Genomic DNA, 24,243 nt, shown 5'->3' on the forward strand with positions numbered 1-24,243 from the left:
TTTCATTTATTTATTGATTTATTTCCCACCCTTCACCACATGGTCACAGGACAGGTTGCAACGTATCAGTATACATATCATGCTACCAAAGTACACCAATTAATACAAACTCAATTTCAAATGCTGCCAGACATTAACTCCAGGATCAACTGAGCTGCCAACCAGCGAGAGCGCTATATTGTCCGGAATTCGCTTTGGTTTGCTAGCCTCCTCACCCAGTCCTCTACTGATCACAAACACCTGTTCAGAGTGTCAGCTTCCTTACCTGGTTAAGTTAGAAAAGAGAAAAGAGAAATAGAGATGGGTGTTATCAATATATTGATGACACTTCCACCCTCTAGTGGTTAATTGATCCCCTATGGCTGCAGAGAAGCCTGTATAAGCTTAAGTCTAGCTCTTCCTGGTAAGGGAATTTTCACCCACACATGTGCCAGCATGTCAAGCACAGGTAGCATGAAATGCTCTACCACTGATGTTTTAATTGCCCAACACTGAAGGCTTGAAGATCTTCAAGACCTCCTCCACCTGCTTAGGCAGGGAAGTCTGTTAGGAAGCAGGGTAGGAGGTACAACACGGTCTCTTAAAATTGGATCCATGCTGAACCTGTAGAAGATGGAGCTCAGATAAAAGACAGAAACTCTGCTTCCTTGACTCCCTACCTATGCTGATGCTGTGCTGACAGGACACTGAAAAACTATGACTGAGACAGGCCAACCCTTCCTGCAGGCCTGGCCCTACCATTAGACAGAGTGAAGCGACTGCCTCAGGTGGCAGATGCTGAAGACGGTGGCAGTCTTCTGGTTGTTCCTCCTGAGTCTCTAGGTGTTCCCAACTATTGGGGGACAGAACTGCATGTGCCACACAACTTGCCTTGCATCTCCTAAAAGAGTTTGCTGTTCTCAGGTGTGCAAGAGGCACACATTGAAGCAATCTTCAGTTGCCAATCCAGTCTACTTCTTTAAGTGGAATGTGGAAGTGGATGCCATCCTGTCGTTCACCTCAGTCAGCAAAATGTCTAGGGACGAGCCTACCTGCCAGTCTCACTGTACCATATCTTAATTATGTAGACCAGGTTGGTCCCGATTCAGGAACAAGTCCTGGAAGCTACATTTCCCTTTCACTGACCTGTCATTTAGCACCAGCAATTTCAGTGGTCCATTGACAGGGCAACTGAGGTTCCCTTAGATGAGAGGAGGGACAGTTCTTAAGTATCTATTCAGAACATCATCCTCCCATCACTGTAACATACCCTACCACGTACGCTGACAACTGGGACACCTCCATCCACACTGCCATAGAGATATGCACTAACCAACAAATGATAGAACACTTGCTAATAGCAGAATTAAGACAGAAAAGGTTTCAAAAGGTTTCAAATCAATTTCCTATTTAAAGGCCTGCAGTACCAGGAGTGTTAGAGCTGATAACCCTAATTTAAACTGCCAAAGAGCAAAACATATTAACTGCAGCAAAAAAAATTACACGCAATTATTCACTGTCCCCAAACACATCCTGCTTGTGAACCCAGATCTCACCTGCGCAGAATCACTTCTTTCAGGACGAATAAATCATGCCCCAAATTGCAGCCTGCTCTCACCTGGAATACAGAATTGAGTCCTGCTCTCACAGGGGGACCTTCCTAACAGCCCACTACCTTTGAATAGGGACTATGGCAGGGTGCATTATTTATTTGTGTATTGTTTCTGCAGTCCCAGGGCAACAGCCAGAGGTAACTGAGTGGTCATTCAGGCAGGTGGGGTAAGTAAAAGCAAGCTCTTTGCAGCTGCTCCTTCTCTGGCCAATAGAAGGAGCCATGTTGTCCACCTTTCGCTGTTCAGCATATTGTTATAAGCCACCCTAATCTCCAAAGGGTGATGCAAGAGACTTCAGGGGTTCTGGGTGCTTACCCAGGGCCTGTGTTTCCTTTTGGGAATAAGGCACAGCAGAAACTGTGGTATCTTTATGGTACATGGTTTATTTACACAGATAGATAACCTTAACCTAGAGGGGGAGAATTCAGAACATTCACATTTCAAGGGGGTTTGCCCTCCTATGTAAGCATAGCACTGGATTCAAAGAACAGCAAAAAGCCATGCTCTGTGTCTAGGCTAGTCTGGCTCGTTAGCAGAAGCTAAACGCAGGAATTTCTGTGCTTGGCACCGTTTAATCAAACCTTGATTAATTCTGACTTTTATGAATTCTAAGGATTATGGGTGCCTTGCACCCACAAAACTCTGGCTCCCCAACATATAACAAACAATGTGTTGAAAGCTGCTAGACACAGCACTGTGGGGAGGAAGTTTGACAATTTAAGGGGTGCCACAGAGAAAGTCCTCTCCTGGGCACCATTACATACACAATGCCCCCTCTGCAAATCTTAATATATGAAGAAAAGGAAGGTGTTTACACCTTTGGCATACATACCTGGTTCATAGGCCGATGCCATTGTTAGCATTCATCCAAAGTGTAGATCAGTGAGACAGTAGGCAATAGCTGTACTCCAGAAATTACCAGATGTGGTCTCTGAAACACAAGGATGGGGTGCCCTGCCCTCCCCCAATGGTACCCTCTCCTGTCTTATCATGTGTGATTTAACTGCTGGAGTTTGGTTTCTTCCACATATTCCACCAGTAACAGAATGACAATCTCATGGGGCAGACGGGGAAGGGAAACAAGGCCCCCCACAAATGTACTAAACTTCAAATAACTCAAGCTTGTAAAGACAAAGATGGCACAGAGCTGTCTGTTTCCCTCCGTAAGTAGAAAATCAGATATTTAAAGAAAAATGTGCTGTCAGAATGCTGTTCAGAAAATGAGATGGTTCCTCCCTTTATAAATTTATCGTATCTCTAATATCAAAGTGCAGGCGATTAAGCTCACACGCTTCCTTTCTCAAAAGAGCAAATAGCAGCTGACAATAATGGTAGGAGAGAAAAACAAGATATTTTTGACTGTTCCTCCCTTCTCTCTTTTTGGCTCCTTTCTTCTGTAATAGAACTCTCTTTATGAATCACTTTATTCTTTTCAATAAGATACTGTCTGCGCAATCAGGGATGATAAATGGCAAATAATTGTAAACCTGATATTGGTTTTCAATATTGAATTTATCATGCTGTCCTCTTAACACATATTAAATACTTTAAAGAATTTATATATTTGTTAGATCATTCTGAGATTCCACCCACTCCCCCCATAAGTAAAATTTATGAGTTTTCTAGTTTGGGGAAATCTAAGGGTTGACAACATCATTAATAACACTGAATAATGATGCTGGCCCCCTTTATAGCCAATCCCCTTTTACTAATCCAAAGGATCCAAATCAAATAACATATATTAGATTTAGGCGCTGAGACCAAAGGAAACAAAATAAAACGCAGTCCCCCTTTCAAACACACTGTGGCTGACTTTACGCAGAGTTTTTGCTCAAGCAAAAAAACAAGGTCTTCATCTGTGTATTTCAGACCAAAGGTGCACAGTCAAGACCATATGAATGAGCATAGGAAATGGCAGTGGAGGCTCATTTATTAGGGTGAATTGGGCACTGCCCCACCCATCTCAAAAAGCTCCCAGTTAGTCCCCACCTGCCTGCCTTCTTACAAGCAGCCAGGCGGTGGCTCTGCCCATTACTGGCTCTGACTTTGACTACCCACCCGTCTCTGCTTTCCACCCTGCCAGTTGTGCAGGTACAAGCCGCCACGGGGGAAATGTAAGAGGAAGCTATTAGTAATTCCCACAGGCATCTGGTTGGCCACTGTGAAAACAGGATGCTGGACTAGATGGGCCATTGGCCTGATCCTGCAGGCTCATCTTATGTTCTCATTCTACCTACCTTTCCAGATGCTGTTCATGCTCTGTTGAGTGTGAGCATAAGTGAGACTTTCTTCCCTCTGAAGCACTCGGAACAGGTAACAGAGAACAGAGAAGAGTGATTGTTGAAAGTATAGAGGAGAATAAAGCAGGCCAGCTGCTGAGGTCTAATAGAGAGGTGCCCTTGAAGAAAGTCCCTGTGGGAAGGTTGTTATCCAGAGCAAAGGATTAGGAATATACCTGCTTCAGCATCTTGGAAGTTCTCAACCTGAATAACAGATTCAGTGATATGCAGAAAGGTAGCAGCCGCCCCCCACCTCCTGGTCCTACTAAGTAATACTATTTTGAAGAAATATAAATTTGAAGGCTGCCCAGTTTAAAGATTAAAAAGCCCTAAGAGCAGGAGTTTTCCATTTACTTAGCACCTGGACAGCAGACTAAGCAGGCACGCAGACCACCAGGGCTGGATCTAGACCCGTCAAAGGAGCGATTCAGTTACACGTTGCGAACTCATACAGGGAAATCCGGTAGGGAAAGATGGGGTCCAAGTGTTATCTCTGGTGTCAAAGTGTTATATCGCACATACAACACATATAAAACGCTTTTTCTTTACCAATCTTGCGGAGACCTGGTCACAGTCTTGTTCCCCATCTGCTCTTATAAATCAGCATAAGCAAATCTTATGCAAAGGTGTTCTAAGAAGAGTCCTGCTAAATACCTATCTAGTCCAGCACCCTCTTCGCACAGTGACCAACTTGATGCCTATGGGGGAGGCCCATGCGCAGGACAGAGGTGTGACACTTTCTTTCTGGAGGTGCACTTTATGCTTTTTGTGAGGAGGGATATCTGTGTGTTTCCACTCTGACTTCCTGAGAAACCTTTTAGCCTTTTGAGTCTGACCTCAGTGTTTCAGCCAACACCTTCCCCCCCCAAATCAGCCTGCCTCAGATTAAGACCCTGACAGACTCCCTGAGCAAAGCCATGACAGTTGAAGATGTTCAAGTCATGCCCTGAAAATAACAGTAGTTTTACTCACTGTCTAGCATGAAGATTCATTCCTGGAGCTTGGAAACTTGCAGAACTGGTCAGGCTTCAGGGTCCTCTTCAGGAACAGAGGGGAATTCAGTGGGGTGCAATTGGTGGATGGGCCAGGCATCATGCTAATGCCTAATCAACTGAGCAGAACTGATTCTGCTTCAGAGGGTCTCCACCTTCTTAAAACTTTGCTCTGCATCTGTCTCCAGCTCCACCTTCCAGGCACAGGTTTCCATATGACCCCAGGGCCCAGCAAATGCAAACTAAGTGGGAAAAAGGCAGGAGAATTTCACATTTTTTGTGGCAGCTAAAGGAACAAGGGTCCCCGGGCAGTTGGTCAACTGGGACATTTTGGGGTTCACTTCCCCCTTTCTCGGGAACAGCTGCTGCTCCACTTACGTTGTCACTTTTGTCAAAGTCTTTAAACTACATGTTTTGAGTTTTATATAAGAAGCAGCTGCATTTAGACGATTTCGAAGCATGCTTCCTCCTCCTACACACAGAGAGAAGAGCAGATTGCCTGCTCTTGAAAGCAGACAGGTTGCTTGAAAAGAAGAAGCATGTGAGAATAGTCTGAGGCTGCCTGTGTCAGAACAATGGTTCATGGTTACCTTTATTTTTGGTAAGTTCTTTTTTCTTCTCTTTATTTTCTTTTTGCTCCTCCAGGGCGCCATCCTCTGTGGATCTCTGGTCCGACTGTGGATTCCATGTGACCCCCTGGTTCTGCCCCTCCTCCCTTTCAATCTGCTTGCCCTGAGACAGAAGGCGCGAAGGGGAGCTGCCAGGTAAACCATCTGTCTTCATTATGAAGTGCAATGGATTCCAGTGTGGTGCTTTTCCTCTGTAGAAGAATATGCCACTGGAAAAAAAGATCTACATGGGGCGGGGGGGGGGGAGATTGTTCTAACTGTATGCAAAATTATCACAGAGTTTATAACAAGGGAGGTGAAAGGGATTTCAGGTGATCTGGAAGTGTAAAGGTAAAGGACCCCTGGATGGTCAAATCCAGCCAAAGGCGACTATGGGGTTGCGGCACTCATCTTGCTTTCAGTCGGTGATTGTCTGCAGACAGCTTTCTGTCTCATGTGGCCAGCATGACTAAACCACTTCTGGCACAACGAACACTGTGATGGAAGCCAGAGCACATGGAAATGCCGTTTACCTTCCTACCTATTTATCTACTTGCACTGGCATGCTTTTGAACTGCTAGGTTGGCAGGAGCTGGGACAGAGCAATGGGAGCTCATCTCCTCACAGGGTTTTGAACTGCCAACCTTCCAATCGGTAAGCTCTAGAGCAGGCATGGCCAAACTTGGCCCTCCAGCTGTTTTAGGACTACAATTCCCATCATCCCTGACCACTGGTCCTGTTAGCTAGGGATGGTGGGAGTTGTAGTCCCAAAACAGCTGAAGGGCCAGGTTTGGCCATGCCTGCCCCGAGGCTCGGTGGAAGGGCCACAGCTTAAGGGGAAGTGCTGTGGTTCAGTGGTAACAGAGTATTCGCTGTGCATGCAGGGGATTCCAGGTACAATCCCAGGCATCTCCAGGAAGGAAAGTACCCTGCCTAAAACCCTAGACAGCTACTGCCAGTGTAGCCAATACACTGAGTTAGAGGGACAATGGTCTGTTTCAGTATAAGGCACCTTCCTGGTGGTGGTCTCATATTTATTTATTAGATTTCTTATTTCACCATAAGATGGGTTTCATAATCGTAAAATTAAAAACAAGTAAAGCAATTCCAAACAAATGCAGCACAATATAAGCTAAGCAAAACAGAAGAGGTGGGTCGCCCAACAATACCTTTACTGTCAAACGTCAGGTTAGAAAGCACACAGTGGAAAGTGGGTAACAAAAGTGCTAGATGCATCGTTGTGGAGTGGAGGTTCCACAGTTTAGGAGCTGCCACAGAAAAAGCCCTCTCCTTCTCATAGGTCCTTGCCTTTTCTGCATTCTCCTTGTTTTCAGACCCTGTGGTGTAATTTTGCCTACCTTATTTCCTTCCAAAAGGCCTAAATTATTTGAAAACCTAGATCTTGGGGAAATGATAAATTATTCTATGTATGAAAAATTGTTTATATAATTCATTTGCATTACTTATCCCAATGGCAGAATGTGTGTGCGCATGAATGCGTGCCTGCATGTATCCCTTCCACTTAATGTTCAATGGGACAATAAAGCATGAGAATAAAATCAGCCTCAAATAAATTTGACTTCCTTTTAGGTCAGTGTTCCAGACTTCCCGCAGCTGTTTAAATGAAAATAGCTGTTCCTAATGCAAGATCAATGGAGGGGGAGATTGTTTGAATGCACCCAGCTTCTACAGAGAAAGTCCAAAGTGAGGGACAGAAACCAGAGATGGGAATTCACTAATTGCCCTGCAGAGACATTGTGGTGCCCTGGCTAGTCTGGACATGGGAGATGAAGCTGATTTGCATGGATTTTGGCAAACCACTACCTCTCCCTCCCACAGCCCTTGTGAAGATAAAAAGAGATGATGATATACTATAATCTGCTCTAGACTCTTGAGATAACATTCAAAAGAAATCTAAATATAGTCAGGTAGAGTACCTTGGTAGCAGGTAAATGAAGATTATGGTCTCAGGAGAATAAATTCCACTGCTGCTAGTTTGCATTATTGAGGCAGGTCGGGAGGAGAAAACATCAGGGCTGCAGGCCAACAGACACCTTTGTACTTTGAGAAAACAGCAATATCTTTACCGCAAAGCTCTTCCTGTTTTGCATTTGCATTGCTCGACATCAGTGCTGAACAATAATAAAAGCTGACTCACAAAAGTAAAGACCACAAGAAAATCCTGCAAGAACATAATGGAAATGTTGTTGTTATGGACTTTTGTGAGCATAAACAGTTTTCAAAATGAAATTGTCAAGGCTGGAATTTGCTATGCTCTCAAAAGTATAGTCATTTTAATATTCAAGAGGACCTCAACCAGTATGGATTTCTGCTACCTTCTCCAGCCTTGTGTTTTCCAATTTCCATTTTTTTAATTATCTGACACATGGGGAGTCACGCAGTGGAGAACAGGGTGAGTGGGGAGGAGAAAAAGACAACTCAATAGGATGAAGGGAAACAAAAGATGGAGGAACGTTCTTAAAATCCTTGGAAGATAAACCACAGAGTGAAAAGGGCAAGCAAAATATATTTCGGAAGCAGGACTCTTGCACAGCTTCCATTTATTTCAACAGGACTCGTGCAGCAGGATGTACAGAGAGCTGAGGATTTCACACTTCTGTTTCTTTGTTTAAAATAATTTATGTTCTGTTCAGAATTAAATCACTCCTTAGTTGATTTAATTAATTGTTTCATCTTGATATCATTAAGGTAAAGGTAAAGGTACCCCTGCCCGTACGGGCCAGTCTTGACAGACTCTGGGGTTGTGCGCCCATCTCACTTAAGAGGCCAGGGGCCAGCGCTGTCCGCAGACACTTCCGGGTCACGTGGCCAGCGTGACATCGCTGCTCTGGCCAGAGCCAGAGCCAGAGCCAGAGCCGCACACGGAAACGCCGTTTACCTTCCCGCTGGTAAGCGGTCCCTATTTATCTACTTGCACCCGGAGGTGCTTTCGAACTGCTAGGTTGGCAGGCGCTGGGACCGAGCAGCGGGAGCGCACCCCGCCGCGGGGATTCGAACCGCCGACCTTTCGATCGGCAAGCCCTAGGCGCTGAGGCTTTAACCCACAGCGCCACCTGCGTCCCCTTTGATATCATTACTCAAGTATAAATACCACCCTTTCAGTTAGTTGTTGGCCACTGACAGAATATGATCACAAACTGTTTTTTACTCAGCATAATTAAACTATAATAAAAGGAAGGATGCTCTTACCTCTGTTTTCAACATGTTTATGGAAGGTGTCATGGGCTTTGAAGATGCTCAAACTCAGGATGAAAGGGAGAAACGTGATAAGAGGAAGGCACACTTGGCAAACCTTCACCATGATCAACTCCCATCCGGAAACCTATGTCCCCACTGTGGAAGGACGTGTGGATCCAGAATTGGCCTCCACAGTCACTTATGAAGCCACTGTTAAAACTGTGTTTATAGAAGTTTATAGAATCTTACTGAGCTATGAGTGATCGCTAAAGAAGAAGACAACAATGAAAGAAGAAATAGCTTTTCAAGAGGATGAAATGTCATGACCTTCGGGTCAGATTCACCTTCTTTGGGAAATGAGCTTGGGATTCAGAGTGGGAGAGGGAACTGCCCTCTGATCAGTTCCAGAAGCCCCTAACCTACTGAAAGCACTTCTGCAAGTAGAACCTGTGGACCCAGTTCCCCTCTGACCTGAAGACCCTCATCTGACTCAAAGGGCTCCATCACAGGAGTTCCAGAGTCTCACTCACCTTGTCGGATTCAAAGGTTGCTAGAGAAATCTAGGCCCCTTGAAGTGAAGGCAGAGCTAGCTACTGAGAGGGAGCGGCAGTCTGAGGCTTAATCTAAATAACTGGTGCTGAAGCAACATCTGAGGGGTCCCTGAGCCCTGCAGGGAGCTGTCCAAGGTACTGTCTTGCCTCTGCTTGTTCTGCCTTGCCTCTGCTTAAGATTGGTGCTTGAATGAATGTGTTGAATCTCAGCTTTACTCCAAACACTGCATTTCCTGTGCATGGTAGTGGCATTTTGCTGATGTGCTGTAAAGCAATCATACACATGTCCTCTGGATTTTTAATGTGCAGTCTATTATATTATTACCAAATGGTGTGAAGCCCATTTTGTTTTACAAATGAAACACAGACTGAAGAGAACAGAATTCTGCACTGACAGCTGATGGGCAATGCACCAGGATGAGCATGAAGATTTGGCTGCCATCCTGCCAAAAACACTCAGATCAATGGATAACCTCCGGCAAGTCATTTGACCTTCATGTGCCTTTGCCAGTTCAACCAGGAGTCTGCAAAAAACAACAACAAAAAAACTCAGAGCACCTTGGTGTAATGCCGATCGTCTTTCTGCATGAACAAACGCCTTCTGTAAAAATGCAAGCAGGATGACACAGTTCATTCCTTCCTTTTCTTGAGTGATCAGCAAATAAATCTATCAACTTGCTTCTGTAAGCTTCATCCTCGTGATGGGTGACTGCATCATAGTTTTCACCGGCATGCTTAGAGGTTTGTCAGCATAAACTATGTTTTTATGCCTCTCTAGAAGAAAACACAAAGAACAGATGGAGGCTGTATGTACTGTGCAAAAATAATAAAATATTCACCACGAAAATCCAAATTCTGCAAATGAGATGTACATGTAGAATTAGTCATATTGACACGCATTTGTTTTGCATAACTTACTATTTATCCAAGAGGCGGGTTTTGAAAGGAATTGGGAGGTGGTTTAGAATGGGCTTAGAAAAGAGATGAGATAGATATAAGGTTCTAGCCAACTGTCTCTGCTTAAAGCACACCCATTAAAGTTAATGGACCAAAGTAAGTAATGGTCTTTAATTTTAATGGGTCTACTCTGAGTATGACTAACACTGGATTCAACTTGGAGATAGGTGAGGCAAATGAAAAACAGCAGCCAGCATTAGCAGAGGGATAATGAACTATCCAGGGTGCTAAAGCACAGTGCATTAACCACATCATGGAAAAAGCAGCAGTTCACACACATAACCAACAGTGCATGGGAGTTGTCCCCACCCCTACCCATAGTTACATGTTTAGTCAGCCAAGAGCCTTCAGGTGTTGCATTTTTAAAACATAAGAACTCACACAAGTGCAATTCCCCATTCACTCTCCATTTTACACCAAGCCACCACCATTTAACAACTATTCCATGCCAACCAAGAGTGATTTATGTGTTATAGCTGTTATAAATTATTTTATTTTAAAAGCTTGTTCATTGCTTTCTCTCTTTTTTTTCTAGGGTCCGTGAAATAATTTTTTCTATTTCTATAGTCTTAGATAAAGAGGCATGAATATCACCTGCCATTCAGATTTTATTTTATTTGCTCCTGTAGTTTATAATGCTCATTTCACTATGGTTTCCCATAAAAGCAAGTTATAGCTTCTAAGGTATTAAGGATAGCATTTAAAAAAGGCTGTAACTTGGAAGGAGGGGGTAGCCTTGTACTGAAATCTGAGGAGTGTTTCATTGTGCTCATTACCAAAACATCAGCAGAAGAGGAGGAATCTGGGTTTCACATCTAGTTCAGATAGGCCCATATTTGACCAACAGTACAACGGAGAAGTTCCAGAATTTAAAGGTCTGCACCCCCATTCCTGACAGGCTGGGCCATGGCAGTTTCCCGAATAGGTTTGGTTGCTTTGCTGTGTATATAAAAGTCCACCTACAAATGGAAGAATGCTCCCTTGCCCTCACATTCTTGAGCTGTGATGTTGAGGTGAAATTGATGGATTCCTTTTTAGCCACCGATCATGAGAAATTAAATGAGGAGGCAATCGACCTCCATTGAACTCTTTCCAGTTGTCATTTGCGGTACAAATGAGATAAGAAGAGTTTTCCTTAGAGGCTCAAGGATGTGCATTAAAATTCAAGAGAGAAAGGTGCCGGGGGGGGGGGGCACCAGCACGTTCTCCTAACTAAGGTGGACCTAATTCTGAAGTGGTTTACATGAATAGTCAGGCATTGCCTGGAAAAAGGTAAAGGCCCTTGTGGGGAGATACATGAGTTAAGGCAAACTATCTGGCTTCATTTCCCATAGGAAGCTTTTAATGTTTGATGTATTACTGTATTTTAATATTTGGTTGGAAGCCGCCCAGAGTGGCTGGATAGCCCAGCCAGGTGGGCAGGGTATAAATATATTAATAATAATAATAATAATAATAATTTATTATTTATACCCCGCCCATCTGGCTGAGTTTCCCCAGCCACTCTGGGCGGCTCCCAATCATTATTATTATTATTATTATTATTGCCAGTCCATCCATCCGAGTTGTTGGCTGCTGTGTTTGGAACAACTGAGGTACAAAGGCTGTGAGGGCCAGTGTGACATAGTAGTATGAATGCCAGACTAGAACAGGAAAGATTCTGGTTCCAGTTCCTGCTCAGCCCCAATGCTCACAGGGCAATCTTGGACCAAGCACCTTCTCTGAGCCAAATCTACCAAACAAGGTTGTTGTGCGGAATAAATGAGGGGATTAGAACCATATAAACTACCCTGGACTACTTAGGAGAAAGAGATTTTTTTAAAAAATCCAATAAAAATAAAAGCTCCATCCATGCAGTGCCTCCAACATTCTGATTTGCTGTTGGTAATAGAAGAAAGTAATATTAAACCATCTATCAAACTTCCTGATCTTAATGGGAGTTTGGGAAACTAAAATTAAAAAAATCAACAGCTCAGTTCCAGACAGTTTACTCAGAAGTAGGTCCTATTTAATGCAATGGGGTTTATCCTCTAGCACATATGCGTAGAACTGGAGTTTAAGGCTGCAATTCTATGCAGATTTAGCTATGCCCAAGACCACTGATTTCCAAGGGCTTAAGCATGTGTCAGGGTCAGGCTGCAATTAAAATGAAAGTAATATGCAGCTTGGTTTGACAGTAAAACAATTTAATCCAGAGATAAAGTGTAAAGTTGACTCTTAAACACATGGAAGCAAAAACAAAGAGCTATGGCAAGCAAGATATTTCTATACAACCAGTAATGTTCATAAGCTGGTCTTGTAATTTCATGTTCCACTACTTGAATCCTTCCAATAAATTGAGGGATTTGTTTACGTTGTTGTTTTGTAGGGAAACACTTAATTTCTTGTTTATTTTGAAGACAATCTCCTTATGTTGTTATCACGGACTTGAGTGGATTTGTGTCTGTTGCATCTGGGCAAAGGAAACTCCCCATCATATAGCTTATCTTTACTGTATTAGTGAAACAGTGACTCCTAGTGACAAAAATGGAAAATGCATCCTGATGACTTGAAGAGGCACCTGGACATTCTGCTAAATTAATCTTCAGAGCAAAGGGTTCTTGGATTTCCAGAATTGGGGTTTTGTGAATCTCGGGCTGAAATCCTAAAACACTTAACTTGAAGTAAGCCTCATTAAACCCAGTGGGGCTTACTCCTGAGTGAACATTCATAGGATTGCATTCTTAAGATCTTCAACCCTGAAACCAATCAGAGCAGTTCCTTTTGCCATTGGCAACACGTTTCTGGAGACTAGCTGCATTTGGTTGTTTTAATTTTCCATATGTGATGAAAGGCATTAGTCTTGCCTGATGGAGAGAGGTTGGGAGGGGAACTTCTGTAATACGTGGATGACATAAAGTGCAACAGAGTTGTCATTAAAATGTCAAAAGATGATACATTACAGCTGTATTTATGTGGGAAAGCGGTGTTGTGTATATCTCTGTCAATTTATTTCTCTTCTTTATTTAATAATTGATAACGGCTCTGGCATGCCACGCAAAATCAAGATACTAATCAAGTAAAAAATGACAGTGTTTTGTCTATTCCCGTCTCCTCTGAGCCGGACAGCTAGCTGCAATGTCAGTCTCCTGCTTCCATTTTTCAACAACTAACAAATCCAATTCTCAAGTTACTCCTGATGGGTTGGGAAAGATCACTCCTAAAACCACCTCTGCCAGGGGACCAAATCACAGTCTTCAATTCTTTCCCTTTTGAACTCTGTTTGCCTAACAGAATCCAATGAACTTGGAAAACTTATTTTCAGATGCTCCTAATAAAGAGATTGCCTGTTAATGGATTTCTTCTTTATTTAAATAGACCAGAACTGCTGCCTCTGGCTTTTAGTCACTTTGGTTTTGTGCACTGCATTGGATTTATAAATTTATGAATGAATATCTTGATTTATACATTAATTCTTAGTCCCGTTTTGCCCACACCTTTTTATTTATTTATATATATATATATATATATATATATTGCTCAATAGCTTGCTTTATTATCATTGCCTGCCACTTCGGAGGCCTTGATTTTTGCAGAGAAATGCAAGGCTGGCAAAATACCAGCCACCGTCTCTCAGCCTAACCCGCTGCACAGGGTTGTTGTTGAAATTTAAGTGGAGGGAGGAGAACTGAGTAGGTCACTTTCAGTCCCTTACAGAAAAGGCTTGGTAGAAACGTAATGTGATGTAACTTAATTATTCTCAGAGTAGACCCATGAAGAGGAATGGGGCGAAATTAACCATGCCCATTAACAGGCAGCCCTGTTTAGGGAAGTTTTTAAAGTTTGATATTTTATCACATTTTTTAATTATTCTTCTTCTACAGGGGCCACCCAGAGTGGCTGGGGAAACCCAGCCAGATGGGCGGGGGTATAAATCATCATCATCATCATCATTATTTTCTGACGGTGGGGTTCACTAAACTGCCCAAGGCCTGTAACCGTGAGGGTGGAAAAGCGAATGGACGCAGAACCACCCTCATGAGGTTCCTTCACTTGCCCCTTCACCAAAGCAAACGGCCTCATCCCCTCAGGGAATTTCTCCCCGCGGGAAAACACGCCCGCCATTTTAAGGCGACTCCGCCCCTTTCTGATCTCGCGCCGCGGCCCCGCCTCCCCGTTTCTCTCAGAGGTGGCCCCGCCTCTTCTTTCCAGCCTCCCCGTTTGCCCCTAGCCCGCCTCCACGTTCCTCTCAGGACGGGCGGCGGCGGCGGCGGCGAATCAGGGCGGTGGGACGGCGCAGCGCGGTCGTTTGGAGGAGTGGCTTTCCCGCTCGAGCCCGCTCCCGCAGGCTCTCTCTCTCTCTCTCTCTCTCTCGCGCGCGCCCCTCCCTCCCTCTCCAGATGCAGCGGACGGAGAAGGTGCTCCAGCTGCGGGGCCTACTGGGCCGCTCCGTGCGGGTGGTGCGCGAGCATTACCTGAGGCCCGACGTGCCTTGCGGCAGCGCCCTCTGCCGGGTGGATTGCCCCCGCGGTAGGTGGGCGGGGCGAAGGAGGGTGGGCGGGGCACCGGTCTGTAAGCTGAAAGGAGGTGGGGCTTGGCCATTGGGGCGGAGCGTGGTGTCATGTTTCTAGGGGGGGGCAGGGAGGGAAAATGTCTATCCAAGGCTCAGGCCTGATTTGGTATTTTTTAATTATTATTTATTACATTTATATTTCACTTTTCCTCTAAGGAGCTCTGCATGAGTCTCTCCCTCCCCATTTGGTCCTAACAGCAACCCTGTGAGGCAGGTTTTTGCTGAGAGACCCAAGGGCACACAGTGAGTTTCATGGCTGAGCAGGAATTTGAACCCTGTCCTCCTAAACTACACCAAACTGGCTAATGCAGGAAAAGAGGTCACTGGGCATATACAAAGTGTTTTCCTTGCTCCCTGTTGAGCAGAGCAGGAAAGTGGCCTTTTATTATGTTTTTACAGTGGTACCTCGGGTTACATACACTTCAGGTTACATATGCTTCAGGTTACAGACTCCGCTAACCCAGAAATAGTGCTTCAGGTTAAGAACTTTGCTTCAGGATGAGAACAGAAATCGTGCAGTGACGGTGCAGCGGCAGCAGCAGGAGGCCCCATTAGCTAAAGTGGTGCTTCAGGTTAAGAACAGTTTCAGGTTATGTACGGACCTCCGGAACAAATTAAGTACTTAACCTGAGATACCACTGTATATGTGTTGGAAGCCACCCAGAGTGGCTGGGGCAACCCAGCCAGATAGGCAGGGTATTATATAAAATTATTGTTATTGTTATTATTAAGGAAGGCTTCAACTTTAGTAGATGTGAATGGGGAAAGGAGTGGGGGTGCTTCTGTGTAAGACACACACAATTGCTTATTCTACATGCACATACATGAATGGCCAGAGCTCCCTGGTTGAGGGCCTGACATTTCCAAGTAGCTTTGGGAGTGGCGTCCTGTCTGAAACTTGAGTCAGTGTGGGCTGTACTGAGCTAGATTGACCAAATACTGTATCTGACTTAGTATAATCTTCTTGCATTTGTATATTTCAGCTCCATGCACGTGGCTTAGTTGTCCCTCTTTGGGCATTCACTAGGGTGGGAGGAAAGCATCTGTGGTGCTTTATTTCATTTCTTTTAGGAAGCGGTAGAGTGCCAATTCCAACAGAACTCATGAGTACATAACTGGGGATGTGGTAGTTGTCCGGGATAAATAAAACAGGAGGAGAGGAGTATGATTGTAAACATATACACAAAATTATACTACTAAAAGAGGGGCAGCTGATGTGGTGGCCTCTGGATGTTTTGAACTACAACTCCCAGATTCTCTGACTATTGCCACGTTGGCAGATTCTAGAATCAGGAGGGCACCACATTGGCTATCCTAGTAAGGAGAACATAAGAACCACCCTGCAGGATTGGGTCAGAAGGCCCATCTCCTCCAACATCCTGCTTTCTGTAGTGACTGGTTAAATGCCTTTGGGAAGTCCACAGACAAACTGGACCCTTTGTCCATGGATGTTCCATGGAGCCATTGTGACTCCTCACATCAACTGTAGTAGCACTCTTAAGCAGCTGTGCCTTTCAGTGGGATTGGTTTTGGATTTCATGTTGGTACTAAAGAAGCACAGCCCAAACAAGCAGGAGGAAGGATTTGTTTATTTATTTACAGTGGTACCTCGGGTTAAGTACCGTATTTTTCGCCCTATAGGATGCACTTTTTCCCCTCCAAAAATGAAGGGGAAATGTGTGTGCGTCCTATGGGGCGAATGCAGGCTTCAGGAAGCTATCCGCAAGCCTTGGGAGCCCGGCGTGACTTCCCTCCGGCTCTCAGAGTTTGCGGATGGCAGCCTGCGGGCTTTTCAGGGAGGTGGGGAAATTCCCCCATCTCCTAGAAAAGCCAATAGAAGCCGCACACTCTTTAAAGGGGTTATGCGGCTTCTGCAGGTTTTTGCGAGAGGTGAGGGAATCCCACCACCACCCAGAAAAGCCAGGAGAAGCCGTGCAGCCCTTTTAAAGAGCGCACGACTTCTGCCGGTTTTGCGGGAGGTGGGGGAATTCTGGCTTGGGAACAGCCTTGTTAGCCTCTGCAGGACAGGGGGGTGAAGGCACCCCGCTGCCCTGCAGAGGCTTTGCGCGCAGCTGTCCCCAAGCTAGAAGAGCGAGACGGAGCCCTCCGTTTCGCTGTTCTGGCTTGGGAACAGCCTTCCTTTGCACGCAGCCGTCCCCAAGCTAGAAGAGCGAGACGGAGCCCTCTGTTTCGCTGTTCTGGCTTGGGAACAGCCTTCCTTTGCGCGCAGCCGTCCCCAAGCTAGAAGAGCGAGACGGAGCCCTCTGTTTCGCTGTTCTGGCTTGGGAACAGCCTTCCTTTGCACGCAGCCGTCCCCAAGCTAGAAGAGCGAGACGGAGCCCTTTGTCTTGCTGTTCTAGCTTGGGAACAGCCTTGCTAGTCTCTGCAGGACAGTGGGGCGAAGGGACCCCGCTGCCATGGAGAGGCTTTGCGCGCAGCTGTCCCCAAGCTAGAAGAAGGAGAAGGAGCCCTCCGTCTCGCTGTTCTGGCTTGGGAACAGCCTTCCTTTGCGCACAGCCATCCCCAAGCTAGAAGAGCCAATAGAAGCCGTGCAGCCCCTTTAAAGAGCGGCAGCTTCTGCGGGAGGTGGGGAATACTCCCAGAGTTTGTCGGGGCTGGTGGGGGAAGGCTTGCGGATAGCAGCCTGTTCTGGGGGCTGGGGTCGGGGGAAGCTCGGGCTTCCCTTGCCCCAGCCCTGCGCCGGGGGGGGGGGAATAGATTTTTTTTTCCTTTATTTCCCCCCCCCCCAAAAAAAAGACTGGGTGCGTCCTATGGGCCGGTGCATCCTATAGAGTGAAAAATACGGTACTTAATTTGTTCTGGAGGTCCATACTTAACCTGAAACTATTCTTAACCTGAAGCACCACTTTAGCTAATGGGGCCTCCTGCTGCTGCCGCGTTGCCGGAGCACGATTTCTGTTCTCATCCTGAAGCAAAGTTCTTAACTTGAAGCACTATTTCTGGGTTAGCGGAGTCTGTTACCTGAAGCGTATGTAACCTGAAGCGTATGTAACCCGAGGTACCACTGTATATCCTGCTTCTCCAGGCAATGCAAAGTAGTTCACAAATATAACCCAGGTGGTTACATTTACTAAATACATTTACTAAACAACAGCATAAAGAATCCTCATAAAAACAAATATCAAACAAGGCAGCAATAAACAAAAAGCAAAAAAATAAATAAATCCCCAATCCAGACCACCAAAGAGAAAACCCAAAGCAATGATTGTTTTAAAACTCCAGGCCTGGTCCAGCATTTAAATGCAGCAATAAGATCTGTTATTATCCACTAAAAAGGAAACCAATTATACATACCACCAAGACTGGGAGAGGAGCATCACAAAAAAAGGCTCTGTCTTTTGTGCCTGGGAATTTGCTTGAGCTTAATGGCAGGGCTTCCAAATGGGGCCTCTGTGGATGAACTTCAGGTCCAGGCAGATTCACACAACTGCAGGCAGTCCTTTGAATAACTGCTTTCAAACTTCTGGAGCTTTAAAGGGTAACCACCAGCACTTTAAATGGGCCCAGAAATACATAAGCGCCCCATGTAGCTGGTACAGAATGAGTATTGGGCGCTCCAGCTGCTTGGCCCTCAAAACACCTGGGCAGCTGAATTTTACACCTGTTGTAGCTTCTGAACCATCTTCAAATGCAGTCCCATGTAGAGTGCATTATAGTAGTCTAATCTAGACCTAACCAGGGCATGAATGAGGCAAGGTTTGCTTTCTTGAGATAGGACTGGAGCTGGCAAATCAGGCAAAGGTGATAAAAAGCACTGCTGGTAACAGATAGCACCTATGTCTCTAGTGATAGCACTAGATCCAGGAGGACACCCCAGCCCAAAGTTCAGACTTGGTCTTTCTGGGGGAATGCATCCCTATCCAGTACTGGGCACACAGCTCCCTCCAGATCAACAGATTTTCTCTCCCACAATATTTCCATCTTGTCTGATTAGGTACAAACACAATCCATTGATTGAATCAATGTACCTATCTGCCCATTGTAATTTTTATCATAGGAATGAATCATTGGATGTTCCAAGAATAAAACTTGTAATCTGCGACTCTTCCAGTACGAATTTAGGGATTCTTGTATATTTTTTGAGGCTCGTTGCTAACTTTGTTGTAGCACGTGGGTGTTAGAAAATCAGAAATGCTGTGCAGAAATGCACAGAAGATCCAACACCTCTCTTACATTATTTTCCATCAGAATTTAAGGTCAAATGGTTTATACCAAGTAGAATAAACCCTTTTGCCCTTTCCCCTGAAAGTAAATTGATTGGTAGCCTTTACTTTGCAGCAGCATATGCCTTTACTATTCAAATAAGGTTTCTGTCCTTGTTGCCAGGTTGTTACTGCAATGTGCCCTCTTTTTGACCTCAATCACCATTCATAAAGCGAGAAAGACTTAATGCCATCTAGGACTATCTGTCCATTAGAAGGATGGATTTGAGGCTCTCTGGGACCGTATAATTTTTAGTATGTACAGAGCAGCTTTCGCCAACCTGTTGGCATCCAGATGTTTTGAACTACAACCCTCATCAGCCTGCTGGGAGCTGTAATCCAAAAATCTAGAGGCCAAGAGGTGGACGAAGGGTGGTACAGAGTAAAATTAGTGAGCCAGCACTATTTTTCTCTCCCTTATTTCCAATCCTTTCAGAAAACCCACCTTGTCCGACCTCTAGATGCTTTTGAACTATAAATCCCATACTATGTGACCCTTGTCCCTCCTGGCTGGGGCTCATGGGAGTTGGAGGGCAACATCTGAAGGGCACCAGCTTCCCCCTCTCCACCTTGCCTACTGCAACTAAAGCTGTAACCCACAGTACGCAGGTATAACTGAAATATGACTGCATGTTGTTCCCTTGTTTCCCCTCTCCATTGTAGGTTTTCCCCTATAGTCTACAACACTGTACGTGCCTCAGTGTGGGGACACGTGCTCTGTAAAGCACCACACAGTCTTAGGGGCCATAAATAAATAAGCAAACAGTAACACTTTGAATTCTGTTTCAGGTGAGAAATTATTGTCCGACGATCTGACCCACTATGTTGTACCTGACTGGAAGGTTGTCCAAGATTATCTGGAGATACTGGAGTTCCTGGAACTCAGGGGGATTGTTTTCATGCAAACGGCATGTCAAGCAATGCAGCATCAGAGAGGGCGCAGGTATCTTGATTTTTCACGGAGCCTCCTGCATGCTTCAAGTTCCTCCAAAAATAAAATGATAAATATTTGAGCGTTCAGTCCTGCTCTGCTTTACCCCAGGCCAGGAAGACTCGGCAGATAATCTTAAGAGGAGCACTGTTACTTTTATAGGAACCGCAGGCTCCTCTCCTTCCCGTCACTTAGCCAGGTCCTGACCTGGGTAGGTGCTTCTCACATATTTCTCTGTCTTCCTGAGTAGCCTTATTTGCAGCTAGCGCGTGAAATTCCTGCCTGGATCACAGTTTCCCCTGGTTCTGTGTTGGAGATGGGTGAATCCAATGGTTCTTGGTGGTCTGTGCCGGGGTAGAGATCCATTGGAGGGTCCTGTTGCACTGGTGGAAACTCAACACCCAACAAACTCTGCATTGTGCAACCTGTTGCACAACAAAGCTGAACTGCTTATCCATTCGCTTGTGCAACAGCGGTTCATTGGCACAAAACATTTCTCCAGTGGAAAAAGCATTCCACTAAATAACTTTAACTAAGTGCTACATTGGATACAGCCTCCTGTGTCTTTCTTAGATAGTGAGCCCTTTGGGTAGAGATTGGCCATGCCTCTTCTTTTGTCAAAAGCACCATATCCTTAGATGGCTCTCTATAAACAATGCATATGGCAGATTTATTTCAGCTTCACAATGACACTGTAAATGCCAAGAAATAATAGAACCGAACTGTGAAATGTCTTTTACTCCCCTTCCTTTTTTTAGACTTACAAAGGTTAATATTATGCTACAGCAATTTTGTGAGCACATCTGTATTTCAGATGCCCTTGGGACCCCAAAGGTTAATCAGGGATTTCTCTCACTGACATTAATTATAGCATCATTATCTATGAATATATTTCAGAGGTAATGGCAGTATTCTAATCCTCAGTCATAACAAGGCAATTTAATGAAAATACATAATGCTTTCTTCCCGCCAGCATTTTTTATTCTGTTTTTTTGACCTTCGGCCACTCCCCAGGTTGAGATAAAGTTTTCATGTGGGTCTCTTTTTAAATAAATTCTGATTGGGACACAAGGTCTGGCCCTTGTCTTTCTGCATGGCCTTTTTTATTCTGGGATTTGAGGGGGGTGGAGGTCTTAGGTGGGGGGGAAAGCTGCAGCCTACAAGCCGCTGGTCCAACATCAGTCACTTTATTTGATGGAGCTAATTTGGCATCCGCGGTTCACATATCTGCAGAGTGGCTATTCGTTTTTGAAATCCCAGCCAACCATTTCTTCATTGTGCATTAATTACTTAGCTGCCACCTTTATTATACCAATGGTTATGCATATTTTTCAATGTTTAATGCTTCAAGTTTCACCTCCACCCACCCAACATTGCAGGCTTTGTTTTCAGCATTGCACTTTTGTGAGGCTTGATATATAGATCTGTGGCTAGGATCTGTGATCATATTCATCATATTTTGTATTATAGAGTTGTACGGCCCAATTCAGATGTCGGGAAGTATAGCAGGAATGGTGCAGTTTCTTCCTGAAATGATCAGTAGGGATAGGAAGGGGACACATTTGTTTTGAGTCTTTCCCGAAGGGATATAGAACATGGGGGCATAAGCAGAGCTGTACATGTGAATCTACTGGGACGCGGGTGGTGCTGTGGGTTAAACCACAGAGCCTAGGACTTGCCGATCAGAAGATCGGCGGTTAAAATCCCTGCGACGGGGTGAGCTCCCATAGCTTGGTCCCTGCTCCTGCCAACCTAGCAGTTCGAAAGCACGTCAGAGTGCAAGTAGATAAATAGGTACCACTCCGGCGTGAAGGTAAACGGCATTTCTGTGCGCTGCTCTGGTTCGCCAGAAGCGGCTTAGTCATGCTGGCCACATGACCTGGAAGCTGTACGCCGGCTCCCTTGGCCAATAAAGTGAGATGAGCGCCGCAACCCCAAAGTCAGCCACGACTGGACCTAATGGTCAGGGGTACCTTTACCTTACATGTGAATCTTGGTGGTGCACTCTCCTTCCTTGGAGGTTTTTTAAGCTGAGGTTGAATGGCTATCTGTCAGGGATTCTTTAGCTATGATTCCTGTGAACTGCGGGTATAGGGTGATATACAAATTTAACATATCATAATAATTCCTGCAGTGCAGGGGGTTGGACTGAATGACCTTCCTGGTCCCTTCCAGCTCTGCAGTTCTATGATTCTGTCTCTGGATCAACCCATTCTATCCTGCTCTATATTGCAATAAGGGAAAGCAGCAAACAGGCTGGACAGCTCAGGCGCAGCTCAGGCAGTGCTGTTGGGAACACAGTGCTCTGAAGTTGCTCCAGCAAGGGAAGAGCTGAAATTAAGTCTTTAAACTGTAATAGCAGGTGGTGCTACCTGATGGTTACCATCCCCTGTGTTGCAAGTGATTATTGACTTAAAGGGGGTCCAGCCTTCTCCAATAGTCTCCTACTGCGACCTAAGTAAGGTGAGTCCCAGGCTTTCCTGGGTCTTCTGCAATGGGGTCCTCTGAGTTAGAGGACAGCAGTGCCACATCCTCAGGCTGTGGCAAAAAAAGCATTATGCATTTTCATCAGGTAGCAGTAATTCCAGGGCTGGCCCTGCCTGCACCTCCCCTTCTGGTTCAGAATCCTCCCTTGATCACCCAGCGAAGAGGAATCTGATTCCTGGTCCCTGGTACTCTCCACATCAGCAACTTCTAGTATTTGCAGGGTAAGGAGGCAACTCCAGAGTCTGAAATCTCTCTGTGCACGTCTTTGCATTGGCCCTGTTTGGTAGAGCAATAAGTCTAACACAGAAGGGGATGGTGGTTAATCCATTAAACATAAAGAAGAGGCTTTTAAAAAATAAAATAAATGAATCCATCCATTTTTTTAATCCATTAATTTCATTTTTATTAAGTTTTGATAAGGACTCGGTTATGTGTGGAATGGCAGTTTTTATACATGCTCTTAAAAGGAAATGTTTTTAAAGGATCATATTGTGGGCTGCCCAAGCCGTGTAATTTAAATTTTAACAATTCATAATTAATTATAATTTTAAAATTAATAAACATAAACTGCACTTTTAAAAAAATCATTTTAGTGGATATTAATCGTATAGGGATGCATTTAAAGATTAGATCAGATTGAAAATTTGATTCATCGTCAATGTTATTGTGATTTACTGCTTTTAAAGGACCTATAACTTTCTAAACACGGTGTGTAGATTAAAATATCAGAAATTCCCTGCCCCACAGGATCAGAATGTAAAAAGCACAATAGAAAAGGAATGGGGAGGAATGAAGAAAGAAAGCAAATTGTATTTATTTGTTTTTTGTTTTTGTTTTTGTTTTTTAATAAAAAAATTTATTGGGTTTTTACATTTTATAAAGACACACACACATAAAAAGACAAAGACAACACATATACATTTTCATACCCTTACTTTCTTTACCCTCTTTCCCGGACTTCCCCCCACCCCCTCTTCATACATCCCAATTCCGATAATTAGTTCAGCAAGTTCTTGTCTATCATCTTAAACATATTGTTATTATTTTTAAAACTTAGCTCTTTTTAGTTGTCCACATTTAACTTATCCAATTCTCTTATAAACATTAAATCCTTTTTCTAAGGTCGACCTAACTTCCCTTCCATGAATTTCTCCCATTCTTATACTAATTATAGATCACAATAGCCAAATACAAAAATCATAAAATTTTGAAATTCAATTCTCCCCTCCCTCCCTACCCCGGTTTCCGTCCCTTCCCAAGCAAATGTCCACAAAAACAGTTCCTAGCCCGGACTCCTCACATCCGAGGCCCTCAACTCTCTGTTAGTCTCTCTCTGCCGATTTTGTTGGTAATCCTTTTTGTTGGTCCTCAGGTCTCGAAGGAGTTCTGTCACAGTCACAACAAATTTTCTTCCATCCGAAATATTTAGAAGCAGTTGCTGCAAAAGGTCAGCTGCTCTCCCATACTCAAAAAGGAAGTCCCAATCATGTTTCTTTATTCTTTTAAATTCCAGTGTTCCAAGTACTCCAGGGACTTCCTTCTTCATCTTTCTCATCTTTCGCAGATTTATAATCCGAAGATCTTCTTCTTTCTTTTCTAAGAATATAAATTTCTGGTTGGTATTTTCCGCCTGTACTTTCTCCACTCCTTCTTTCCTCTCCATCGGTTCCAAAGATGTCATTTCTGGTTCAGCCGCAGATTCTTTATCAGTTGAATCCTTTATGCATTCAGCAGAGTTGTTTGTTTTAGAATTCAAGGTCAAAAGTTCTTTGTTCATAGCCGTGCTCTGCTCTTGCAAAATTCCCACGAGAAAAAACATTTTTTCTATCTCTGCCAGTAATTTTCCCTCTGCAGCCATTGTAATGTCTCTAGT

At 44.4% G+C, this 24,243-nt stretch overlaps 1 protein-coding gene and 1 long non-coding RNA gene across 12 annotated transcripts in view; one reads left to right on the forward strand and one right to left on the reverse strand.

Annotated features, from left to right (window-relative positions):
* On the reverse strand, positions 1-14,697 carry LOC307203524. Of its 10 annotated transcripts, none has more exons than XR_013833224.1 (4): positions 8,682-11,364; positions 7,409-7,653; positions 4,844-5,683; positions 1-265 (listed from the first exon to the last, which is right to left on the reverse strand). It is a non-coding gene; the product is annotated as an uncharacterized lncRNA (long non-coding RNA). The 10 variants fall into 10 exon arrangements; XR_013833225.1 differs by lacking the exon at positions 1-265 and adding an exon at positions 14,632-14,697 and having other exon boundaries at positions 3,490-5,683; positions 8,682-9,994; XR_013833226.1 differs by lacking the exon at positions 1-265 and having other exon boundaries at positions 3,490-5,683; positions 8,682-9,994; positions 11,141-11,364.
* Positions 14,556-24,243, forward strand: part of DIS3L (DIS3 like exosome 3'-5' exoribonuclease) — a 27,355-nt gene continuing 17,667 nt past the window's right edge. Inside the window, exons 1-2 of one of the 2 annotated variants that reach the window (XM_079954221.1) lie at positions 14,556-14,686; positions 19,742-19,895. In XM_079954221.1, the coding sequence (XP_079810347.1) occupies positions 14,557-14,686; positions 19,742-19,895 (284 nt within the window). In that variant the 5' untranslated portion in view covers position 14,556. Of the gene's footprint in view, positions 14,687-19,424; positions 19,562-19,741; positions 19,896-24,243 lie in introns of those variants that run through there. The other variant, XM_079954222.1, reaches the window with a different exon arrangement.

This window comes from Podarcis cretensis (assembly GCF_951804945.1).
Source record: "Podarcis cretensis genome assembly, chromosome: 14".
Lineage (NCBI taxonomy): Eukaryota > Metazoa > Chordata > Lepidosauria > Squamata > Lacertidae > Podarcis > Podarcis cretensis.